At 35.8% G+C, this 13,023-nt stretch overlaps 1 protein-coding gene across 7 annotated transcripts in view; it reads right to left on the bottom strand.

Annotated features, from left to right (window-relative positions):
• Positions 1-8,659: 8,659 nt before the first annotated feature.
• LOC131052411 (uncharacterized) overlaps positions 8,660-13,023 on the bottom strand; it is an 89,177-nt gene continuing 84,813 nt past the window's right edge. For 6 of the 7 annotated variants that reach the window (XM_057987077.2, XM_057987073.2, XM_057987071.2 and 3 more), the window contains one exon: positions 8,660-9,476. In XM_057987077.2, the coding sequence (XP_057843060.1) occupies positions 9,261-9,476 (216 nt within the window). In that variant the 3' untranslated portion in view covers positions 8,660-9,260. The remainder of the gene's footprint in view (positions 9,477-13,023) is intronic. The other variant, XM_057987072.2, reaches the window with a different exon arrangement.

Genomic DNA, 13,023 nt, shown 5'->3' on the forward strand with positions numbered 1-13,023 from the left:
AACATGAATAAAATAAATAATCAAACAATTGTTTTAGATTGATTTTACAGTAAACAGGAGGTTAATATTTCCAGTATTCACAAGGGGATAGAGAATTTGTTTCCAGTATTCACAGGGAGATAGTTCATTTTCAGTTTTCACAAGGAGATTGTTTATTTCCAGTATTCATAGGAGGATTGTTTATTTCTAGTATTCACAGGAGGATTTTATTCAACTAATATTCACAGAGAGATCTAACAACGAGATTTATTTAACTAATAATCACAGAGAGATTTGTTTAACTAATAATCACAGAAAGAATTATTTAACTAATAATCACAGAGAGATTTGTTTAACTAATAATCACAAAAAGAATTATTTAACTAATAATCACAGAGAGATTAAAGAATGAGATTCAGATTTCCATTCGAAGAACCAGAGAAATGAATTAGAGGGAAGAGGTAAAGATTAAGATTCAATCACACGGAAGAATTTTAATCTCAGAAAAAGAGATTTTAAACAATCAAAGGAATATGATTTTTTTATTTATTTTTTGCTAAAATCTTTGAAAAAAACAAAAAGCAAGATCATGTGCATATTTTCTTAAGAGAATAAAATAAATAAATAACTATCTTTTACATGCACTATATGAAAGCATTATCATTATTATTTATCCCTAAATAAAAGATTTACAATCAAATAAAAAAATTTCTTTATATAAAGGAAGATCTATAACTTTTTCTTTTTTTTGATAATACGAATTCCTCATAAGTGAATGTGAAATAACAAGGAGAGAACCTGGTTTATCGAGCTTGATGTTGAATCCATTGGTTATCCTTTTGATCCTTCCTTGCAACTTGAGAGAAATTCTTCAAACAACAACTTAAAATTCCTGCAACGAAAATGAGACTACCAAAGAAGATCTACTTCTAAAACTTGGGAAATTTCCTTCAAAACATAATCAACTCCCTTCTTTGAAACTTGAATACAATTTTATAAGAAAAATCCCTCCATTCCACTATCTAGAAAATTTAATTAAAAAAGAGATTTTTTTCCAATATTGGACTTCATGCAAATTGATTAAACTTAGTGGGGTAGTTACATGCAAGGTGGTGAAGAATCCTCTAGAAGCTTCTTATTCTTCCTACAACATGTGCCATAATTGGGAGTGGAAAATAAATAAATAAAAATAATGCCTTTTGAATTATAATCTCCAAGTATGTGTGTGTGTGTTCATTTTATTCTTTTATAACATTTATTCAATCATTTTAAGTAGTTTAACCAAAATATAATAGAATTATATTTTAAATCCAAAATTGATAGAGGGTTGTGACATCCTCCCCCGCTTAACTTGTGCATCGTCCCAATGCACTTATTGAATGCATCCAAAAGAGTCTATAGTTCATGATTAGCTTAAAACAAAAAAGGAAACAATTGTTGCATTTCCTTAGTATCATCCCACGTGGCATTCCTTTCATCATACTGATTCCATTGTACTTTGCATTGATCAACCACTCTGTAGCGCAATTGGCATTGGCGCCTCTCCAAGATTTTGAATGGCTCTATCATTATTCCTCCCATTTCCTGGACCTGTAAAGCATCCCAATTCAAAATGTGTTTCTCATCAGGTACATACTTTTTAAGAAGAGATACATGGAAGACATCATGGATTCGGCTCAACTGGGGAGGTAAGGCCAACCGGTATGCAATTGGATTAATCCTTCCCAATATTTCAAAAGGCCCAATATAACGAGGTGCAAGCTTGGTCTTTTTCCCAAACCTTATGGAACTCTTATGTGGCCTAACTCTTAGGAAGACTTTCTCTCCCACCTCAAACTCCCTTAGTGTCCCGTTTTTATCTACATAATTTTTTTGCCTATCTGAGGCTTCCTTCAATCTTTTCCTAATTTTCTTAGTTTTCCTTTCCATCTCCTTCAACGTATCTGGTCCAATAATTATTCTATCTTCAAGACTATCCCAACTCAAAGGTGTTCGACATGGCCTACCATACAATGCTTCGAAAGGTGCCATTCCCAAAGATGTTTGATATGTATTATTATAAGCAAATTCTACTGAAGGTAGGTACTCTTCCCATTTCCTCTGTTGGTCCATGCAGTACATGCGAAGTAGGTCTTCCATAATCTGATTTGTCCTTTATGTTTAACCATCGGTTTCAGGATGGTATGCAGTGCTAAAATTTAGTTGAGTTCTCAGAGCTGTCTGAAGAGTTGTCCAAAACCTTGAAGTGAATCTAGCATCTCTATCTGATATGATTTTCTCTAGTATTCCATGCAACCTAAATATTTCCTTAACAAAACGCCTAGCCAAGGTAGGCGCATCATCCGTCAGGTTCACTGGCATAAAGTGTGCCACCTTAGTGAGTTTGTCAATTACCACCATTATTGTATCATGTCTAGAAGGTGACGTGGGCAACCCTTGCACGAAATCCATACTAATAATTTGCCACTTGTGTTGAGGTACATCATGTAATTGTAACAATCCAACTGGATGTCTATGTTCTGCCTTTACTCTTTGACACTCCAAACATTTAGCCACATACTTGACTATGCCCTTCTTCATCCCTTGCCAAAAGTATAACTTCTTTAGAGCTGCATAAAGTTTGTTAACTCCTGGGTGCCCTGAATAAGGGGCTTTGTGGGCCTCAGCCAAGACTACTTCCCTTAAGTCTCCTGAATTAGAAATATAGATTCTATTATTGTATCAGAGCAACTCATCTTTGTCTAATGTATACCCTTCAATCTTAGGATTGGTTGGATCGTGTTCTAATGTCAATTTGACTTGCTCATATCATGGGTCATGCTCCTGCTCATCCATTACTTGCCTTTTGAAAGAAGTTTTGAATGTTGCTATAGTCATCAAGTGTCTCCTCCTACTTAAGGCATCTACCACTCTATTTTCCTTCCCTTTAATATATTCAATTTCGAAATCATATTCACTTAGAAATTCTAACGACCTTCTTTGTCTGGCATTTAAGTAGGGTTGGGTAAAGATGTACTTTAGTCCTTGGTTATCTGACTTTAACTCAAAGGGCTTCCCTAGCAAGAAGTGTCTCTAAGTCGTGGGGTGCATAATTAATTTCATGAGTCTCTAGCTTTCTGGATTCGTAAGCTACTACCCCTTCATCTTGGACAAGTACTCCTCCTAAACCTTCAATAGAAGCATCAGTTACAACAGTGAAGTGTCCATTCGGATCTGGTACTTTTAGAATGGGAGCTGAAGTTAGTTTTCCCTTCAAGATTTGGAATGCCTTATCACTTTGTTCTATCCACACAAACCTTTTACCCTTCCTCTATAATGAGGTGATGGGGTTTGCTATCTTAGAGAATCCTTCCACAAACCTCCTATAGTAACCTGCTAGCCCCATAGAGCTTCTTACCTCTTAAACGTTCTTAGGGATCGACCATTCTACTATTGCCCTTATCTTATCTGGATCAACTGCTATTCCTTCCTTTGATATTATATGCGCAAGGTAGTGAATCTTTTCCTCGAAAAAGGCACATTTTGAGAACTTCCCATATAACTTATGTTCTCTCAACCTTTGCAAAACGATTTGTAGGTGTACTAAATGTTCCTCCTCATTCTTAGAGTAAATCAATATGTCATCTAGAAATACCAAAACAAATTTATCCAAGTAGTCATGGAGTACACTATTCATTAGGTTCATAAATGCAGCTGGGGCGTTGGTTACACCAAAAGGAACTACTATGAATTCATAATGCCCATATCTAGTCCTAAAAGTTGTCTTCAGAATGTCCTCCTCCTTAATTTTCAGTTGATGGTACCTGGATCGGAGGTCTATCTTTGAGAAAACTGCTGCTCCTTTCATTTGGTCAAAAAGATTCTCTATGCGAGGTAAGGGATACCTATTCTTTATTGTGACCTTGTTCAACATCCTATAGTTGGTGCATAGCCTTAAGGTTCCATCCTTCTTCTTAACAAATAAGACTGGCGCTCCCCATGGTGATACACTTGGCCTTATTAATCCCTTAGCTAAGAGTTCCTCTAATTGCATTTTGAGCTCTTGTAATTCAGTTGTGTTCATTCGGTAAGGTGCCCTTGATACTGGTTCAGCTCCTGGTAGTATTTCGATAGAAAAGTCAAACTTCCTTTTAAGAGGTAAGTCGGGTAACTCTTCTGGAAATACATCATTGAATTCCTTTAAGAAGGGGGTATTTTCAAAGGTTGGTGTATTTTCCTCTTTTCCTTCATCAATTTCAACCATATGGATTAGGCCTCCTCTTCTTCTTCCCTTCTTTAATTGCATGGCTGATATGGTTTCTATATTAATGGGTTTAAACTTTCCTTGGATTTTGACCTTTTTCCCCCCATCATCCAAACATTCAACAACTTTATTATAGCAATCTACATTAGCTTGATGGTCTGTTAACCAACTCATTCCAATAATTACATCATATAATCCTAGGGGTGCCACAAAGAGATCCACCCTTGTTTCAAACTCAGGAAATTGTACCCTTGCCTTCGACAAACACTTAGTTCTTCCCTAGTTGCCTTATCCGCATATTGAACCGTCCATGATGACTCCATTTGATTAACTTTTAATGCATATTTGCTTACTAATTCAGGTGAGATGAAACATTCAGATGACCCAGTGTCAATTAGAATTGAAATTGGTTGTTTCGCTAAAATCTCTTAATTCAAAATACTTTTCCATTTCATTTAACCAATTCTCAGCTCCTTCACTAATTTGCCTCCCATCAAACTTAGGAGGGGTGATTTTCTTTAGATCCTTGGAGAGTTCCAATATGTTATTTTCTTTTCTGTTACTCATCATATTCCCTTGATTGCTACTAGGGTTTCCATTTTCAGCACCACTTTGATTTTCAAAGTCATTCTGTCTTGCCCTAAGGTCCCGCATTGATTGTTCCAAGAAGTTGATTTTATCTCTTTGCTCGGTTAGAAGGTTGATTATAGCCTTGACCCCATCTTCATTATTTCCCGGGTTATGTTGATCCCCTTCATGGTCTTCCTCATGGTTTTCTTCATGTTTTCCTCATGGTTTTCTTCCATTTGACTCCTAGTGGTAGTACGTCTTGCATTACCCCTTCCTCTTCCTCTAGCCATTCGAGGTTTTTACCTGAAAGTTAAATTATGTAGTTAGTTCTTGCTTTAGGATTTTAAAATTTAATTTCTACCATTGCAAAACATTCCCTTAGTTGTGTAAATTGAAGTGAGCACAAGGCCTAGATTTGAACCTTTGCTCTGATACCACATGTAATAACCCACCATAATTAACTCAACAAAATTGACCATTCATTTTTATTTTTATTTGTTTAATTTAATCATTGTGTTTGTTTCAATGGCATACTCTGGGCATCCATCCATTTGGATTAGGTATTCATCCATCCGGGATGAGCATCTAACCATACGGGTTAGGCATTTGTCCATACAGGACATAAGATTTCATCTATCCAATCGGGATAGGAGATGCTCTGGCCAGAGACTTAGACTCATCGGGACCATTCGGGTCCTGAGCCACTCACTAAGTACTACACTCTTCTAACAGAAGTGCACCAAGGTCGTCGTCCTTAGGAGTAATTAAATAACATAATACAAGCTTGAATTCCGCCTCAGAATTTGGCTTAAAGCCTCGGGAAGTAAAGCGAATCCATACGGGATTTCTTTCGAGTATGCATTGAATTACTTTTTCCATTTTAATTATCTTCAAATTATGATTCTATTCAATCCTTCTATACCAAGCCTAGACCCCACCCACGAACGCCTGAGTATGAGGGACAACTCCGTCCCAAGACTGCCTACATACCCGCTTCGGCACGGGATCAAAGCGTAAAGTATGTAGTTCTATTTTCTACTCTATGGTTTGATGTAAATTGATTAGTGGGTACGCAATCCTTTCTAAGGTCAATGTCCCAGACAGTTTCTCTGCGGTTGCTACCCACGATGGTAGCACTTAAGCAAAGGCTCAAGATGGCCTATTGCTTGTGGCCTAAAACAACTTGATCCTAATTCTTAACATAAGCATTAGCCTTGACCAATTGTCAATTGACAACAATTCTTCGAGATTATATCTATTTTATAAAAACATTTCACTCATCATCCCTATAGGGGTTTACTATAGTTTAACTCAGCGAATGAAAGATCGTTTTAGAATTATCTTATTAAATTATCGATCCAGGGGGGATTACCCGCCCCTTGGATTTTAACTTCCAAGTGTCCCTTATTACTCCCTGACGATTTATAGGGACGATGTCACAGACGTCATTGATGTAGCTTTATTAGGTGTTAAGTGCAGTAGTTCAACACGACGACATTACCTGTAAGCGTGACCCAGAGGCACTATATATACCGAACGCTACTAGGTTTTGGTTTTCCAACTTCCTTTATTTAATTTTCTAACTTATGATAAACATCATGCTTGGAAAAATAATTATGGATTGAACGCGTATAATTATACATTGCAAAGCTCAATTAATTGAAATAACTACTTGATGAATTACATGGAATAACAACCATAACTAACATTATTTTTTTATTATTATTCAAAACTTGAAATATAACTTTGCATAATAATAACAATTAGGAAACTTGCATAATAATATTTAAACGTGTAGCTTGCATGGAGATGGAGACGCCAATAAATGTAATCAATGTAAAGAATTTGCATGAGGCAAAGGTAGTGTAAGTTACATGCAAGAATATCGCCTATAAAGTCACTAGTCCCAAAAATAGAATTTAGCTTCAAATCATATTGACGTGGATAAATTGCTGAGTGGACTTAAGAAGGTATAATTTAATTTACAATTTATAAATTTTCTAAAACTAATTATAAATCTAAAAAATTTACCTAAGTTTAAAATTTTTTATTAAACTAAAATTTATATAAATTTTTTTTTTAACTTTATACAAATTGCCACGAATTTAATTGAAATGGCATTAAAAAAAAAAAAAAAGGATGAAATGGAGGGAGTGGGAGTGGGACCCATAGGTGCCATCACCATTGCGGGTCTGCGGAAGCAAGCCCGCAGTGGTGAGGGGACCCTGTCCACTTCCCCGCGGCCACTGTCGTGACAGTGACCGCAGGGGAAGTGGAGCGTACCACCTCCTCCCGACGGTTACAATAACTGCCACCACTACCCGCATGCCGCCCGATACCCAAAACAATTTTTGGGAATATGGCGCTTGCTATTTAATACATTTTATCATTTGAAATACATTATATATATATATATATATATATATATATATATATATATAATTTACATTTTCAATTATTTAATGATATATATATGTAACAAAAGAGTATTTATTTATGAAAATAAGAACATGAATAAAATAAATAATCAAACAATTGTTTTAGATTGATTTTACAGTAAACAAGAGCTTAATATTTCCAATATTCACAGGGGGATAGAGAGTTTGTTTCCAATATTCATAGGGAGATAGTTCATTTCCAGTTTTCACAGGGAGATTGTTTATTTCCAGTATTCACAGGAAGATTATTTATTTCTAGTATTCACAGGAGGATTGTTTATTTTCAGTATTCATTTCCAGCATTCACAGGAGGATTTTATTCAACTAATATTCATAGAGAGATCTAACAGCGAGATTTATTTAACTAATAATCACAGAGAGAATTATTTAACTAATAATCACAGAGAGATTTGTTTAACTAATAATCATAGAAAGAATTATTTAACTAATAATCACAGAGAGATTAAAGAATGAGATTCAGATTTCCATTCAAAGAACCAGAGAAACGAATTAGAGGGAAGAGATAAAGATTAAGATTCAATCACACGGAAGAATTTTAATCTCAGAAAAAGAGATTTTAAACAATTAAAGGAACATGATTTTTTATTTTTTTTGCTAAAATCTTTGAAAAAAACAAAAAACTTCATATTTTCTTAAGGGAATAAAATAAATAAATAACTATCTTTTACATGCACTATATGAAAGCATTATCATTATTATTTATCCGTAAATAAAAGATTTACAATCAAATAAAAAAAATTCTTTATATAAAGGAAGATCTATAACTTTTTTTTTTTTTTTATAATACGAATTCCTCATAAGTGAATGTGAAATAACAAGGAGAGAACCTGGTTTATCGAGCTTGATGTTGAATCCATTGGTTATCCTTTTGATCCTTCCTTGCAACTTGAGAGAAATTCTTCAAACGACAACTTAAAATTCCTGCAACGAAAATGAGACTACCAAAGAAGATCTACTTCTAAACCTTGGGAAATTTCCTTCAAAACATAATCAACTCCCTTCTTTGAAACTTACATACAATTTTATAAGAAAATTCCCTCCATTCCACTATCTAGAAAATTTAATTAAAAAGGAGATTCTTTTCCAATATTGGACTTCATGCAAATTGATTAAACTTAGTGGGGGAGTTACATGCAAGGTGGTGGAGAATCCTATAGAAGCTTCTTATTATTCCTACAACATGTGCCATAATTGGGAGTGGAAAATAAATAAATAAAAATAAAGCCTTTTGAATTATATTCTCCAAGTATGCGTGTGTGTGTTCATTTTATTCTTTTATAACATTTATTCAATCATTTTAAGTAGTTTAACCAAAATGTAATAGAATTGTATTTTAAATCCAAAAGTGATAGAGGAGGGTTGTGACAATAAAAATCCCTTAGGTGATGCTTTTAGATATGCCACTACTAAACACACAAAGTTTGGATCTTACTAAGGGCCGAACAATAGCTTCCACTCAGAGTAAACCTTAACAAATTGAAGTCCTTATCAATCTAAATGAGATTGAGACAAGTGATTTTGGTATGTTCCAGCACATTTCCACTGTAGACGAGAAATATAGCTGCGATGCTACGTTTCAAATAAAATATCATTTAATAATGATATTTCAAAATAACTAATTGCCATTTGGGTGTCCGCCCAATTCTATGAATAATTATATAATCAATGATTGTTAATATTCAACAAACTCACCAAAAATGTTCATCAAATGCCATAAAATTACTCGATAAATTATTTGGCCTTTCATTTGCTAGGCATTTGCATCAACCATGGACACCACAGTTTCTTGAAATCATAATCAGCCTGATTCTTGCCCTGGATACTCTTATTACAAAATGGAATTGAGAGGCACAAATTGAAGCAACCAAAATTCAATTAACAGGCAGCAACAGCATGTGCCAAAATAAAGAAACAATAGAGATAAAGACTGACTGCAATTGCAAAATTATTGCCTTAATAACAACAATCATACCATGAATCAAATGCCACAAGCTTCACTTCCATTCACGCTATACAGGAACAGGTATAGATATTTGTCGATGATTTTCCACCATGGGCAAGACATCAATGTTCCGCGAACTTCTATGCTGTAGTCTTTGATGTAATGCCTCAGATATCTGGATGTAAAATTCCTCATCCCATCTATTGATTAATGAAGGATCTTCAGCATAGCATATATAAATGGATGTCACCGCGCTTTCGACCACAACAAGAGTCAAACCAACCTAGATGATGAAAAAGAGTAAGTTGCAGTCACAAGAATAACAGCACTTTCCTAGATAAGAGATGATAGCTAAAATCAGCAATAAACATAAAGAAAAATGAAATGTTCATGAAGCACAATTGAATTGCATACAAAATGTCTACCATGCTACTTTAAATATTCAGATAACTTTTGCCAAAATAACTACATGTCCTCTTCCACTGCAATATGGAATACAAATTTTAGCTTTATTTCAAATGCAGAATAAATGTAACATAAATTTATGAAAAATTTATGAGTCTTTGATAACCTCAACATCACACACTATGTTGTATTATGCAAATATGTAAATGAAACACAAAAAGAAATAGCAAGCTCAACTCAACTGCTCGTGAATTCTTTGTGGCAAATGCTTCAACCTTAGACAAATACAATCTTTGCATGTGTTTATCTGAATTGGGAAGTTTAAACATCCATGTGTTATTAACCATTGTTAAACACATCCAAGCTTCCAAGCTAACATGGTTCACAATGTGAAACCCCTTGTTATAGATAGGTGAGCATACATTTTCAAAACAAGAGTATTGAGTGTAAAGATGAATGCATGCATGAATAAGTCTCTTAAAAGCAGATATGAAACTCTTAGTTCTGATATCCAAATATTTCATGTGAAGGGCAGGACACGATGCTATCCCATAAACAATTTTTCAAAGCTGTCGTACTCTATGGGATTCTTAAGACCTCAAATCAAAGTACTCTTTCATCTCTCCGTCACTGTCTCAACCACCACCCTAATTTTCTCATGCCATCACATTGTCTTCTAGCAGCTTTGGCAGCTTGACGTCATTAACCAAGCCACATTATGATTGATGGGCATCCTCCATAGTGTAACAGTTCAATTGATTTTTGGTCTTTCCTTGCACAGCTCTCTGTATAGTTTTTTACACTTAGCTGAATGGCAGCTCCTCCTGGTACCTGAGATGGGTCTTATTACTAGGAGATTATTCTTTTTATCTATCCTATTGATAAATATGCAGTGAACCCTGGGATGCGTCCCATACCCTCCCCAAGTCCCTGTCTAGCATTTCCAGAATTTTAAGGATGGGTATGAGACATCCCTTTGTCATCCCCATTTTGAGGACATTTGTCCCTTGGATGCATGAGCATCTTGGGGACATAGCTGTAAAAGAACTGGAGGCACTAAAAATGTCAACTGTCATTTCTGCAAATTTTTCTTCAAAGGAAGCTACACTAGGGCTTACTCTCTCCTTCTATGATTACTTGGAGATGGGTTGAGATTACATGACAAAATACACTTGATGAAAGGACAGAAATGACAAGACTAAATGATCCATAAACTTTGGCAGCTATGTCGCACTCTTAGTCATCAACAAATGAGTTTAAAACTTTAATGAGAAACTCTCAAACTACCTAAACATGCACCAGCACCATGATGTGCAAAACAAAAAAAGACACAACATCTCAAACATGCAGAAATAAAACAACCTTGCAATCTCACACACAAATGCAAAAACAAGGTAAGCTGTGGAGAAACCCTCGAATGGAACTAAAACAAGTCCTAAAACGTCTGTAATACTTGCATCTGGGGAAGTGAAGAACTAAAACCTCTATAGAAATGAGAGACGATCTTCTACCACCAACTCCATAAAAGAATCTGCTACTCGTCACTTGCAGTAGTCCAAAACTAGAACAAGTCCTAAAACATCTGTAATACTTGCATCTGGGGAAGTGAAGAACTAAAACCTCTATAGAAACGAGAGACGAACTTCTACCACCAACTCCATAAAAGAATCTGCTACTCCTCACTTGTAGTAGTCCAAAACTAGTTACGTTAGCCCCACTGTCTTAGCATGCAACTTATTGAGAGTGAGTTGTTAGCACTACCCAAACAAGGACAGTGATGCATTAAGGACTGCTTTGCTACACCTTGCACCGACATACTTTCTCCCATAGTTTGCAGACTCAGGCTCGGAATGTACTTGGAAAGTACTTGGCAAAAACTTAGCAGAACTCAACAACTAAAAAAACTCTTAATTTTTTTAAAAAAACATATATTTTATAGAAAATACAACTACAAAATATATCAAATGAGTTTGGTAGGTGATTGGGTGTAACACTTCATGCAGGGGTCTAGGGGCAGCACCCCTAGTGGGGGTCAAGGGGCAGCACTCCCATCAAGGTCCAGGAGCCCAAATGAAGACTTTCAAAGCCACAGACCTTCATGGCACACACAACTTTCATAATTTTTTAAAAAGCAAAAAACAATGCTTATAAAGCCAAAAAAACATAATTTTTGGAGTGCTTAACCCACTTTTTTTTCCCTATGATTTTGACATGTTGGCACAGCAAGTCAAGTGGAAAGACTCAGTGAGTAAAACTTGTGAGTACTCACAGAGCAAAAAAACTTGTGAGTACTCACGGAGCAAAAAAACTTGCAAGTACTTGGCAACTCACCAAGTGTGCAAACTATGCTTTCTTCTTCTTTCAGCAACCTCTACTAACTAGCCTTAACTTCTTGGTTTTAGCTAATATAGCCAATCAGCACCCAAAGCAATGGATTCATATACCATAAAACAAGGAGGCTTCTCTATTCCCTAAATGGTTCACTTTCTGCTTCTGTCCCTTCACATTGCTCACAAACATGAACAGTCACTGCTGATAACCATTGCTGCTTGCAAGTTTAATAGTTGCAATCAAAGGGGAAAACCAATGCTTCCCAACAGAGAAAACAGTCACAAACCTGGGCAAGGAAATAGCGCCGCCAGGAATGGAAAAACAGTCACCTAAGAAAATGAAAGACACTCCCACCGAAGGAGAACAAATGCACTGGGAAGAAGAAACAGTCGCCCCAATCAAAGGAAAGCATGCTGCTAGAGAAATAGATAAAACAAGTCACTACTCAAAGAACAGGAACAGTTGTGCACCAAAGACAAGGAAAACAATTCTCACCCAAGACAGGGCAAATAAGCACTACCCAAATAAAATGTCCCTTCAACTTCCTACAACTTCAAACTTTGCATGTTGCTAGCAAGCATATATATATATATATATATATATATATATATATATATGTTTATGTTTATGTTTTAAGTCCATAGAAACCAGGGTAGGGAGAGAAGGGCCCATTCTAGCCAGATTCAGACCCATAGATGTTCAGGCAGTGGCACCAGGTTCCAGTGGCTGCTCAGGCTCTTAGGGTCTATTAATCACGTATAGCAATTGCTGCTACTGAAGCTCTGATGGCTCAGATGAATGATTTGCTTCAGGAAGGGAGCAGAAACTACTGTCACCCTTCTATATGGAATTGGTAGGAATGCTTGCTCAAATGGAATCAGAACTGTTGCTCTTTATCTGGGACTGTAACTCTTTCGGATGCCATGAAAACTAAAATTGACTGAGATATCCATGTGGCAATTTTATCCTTTGTGCAACTGCTAGATACTGCCAAATTGCTCAATTACAGGCATTAATCGTTTGGCCAAAACCTGCACCATTCTTGCAAGCAATAATATTGCCCCAACTGAAATAATTTGAGCTGCTGAGTGTAA

Source organism: Cryptomeria japonica, chromosome 10 (assembly GCF_030272615.1).
Source record: "Cryptomeria japonica chromosome 10, Sugi_1.0, whole genome shotgun sequence".
Taxonomy (NCBI): Eukaryota; Viridiplantae; Streptophyta; class Pinopsida; order Cupressales; family Cupressaceae; genus Cryptomeria; species Cryptomeria japonica.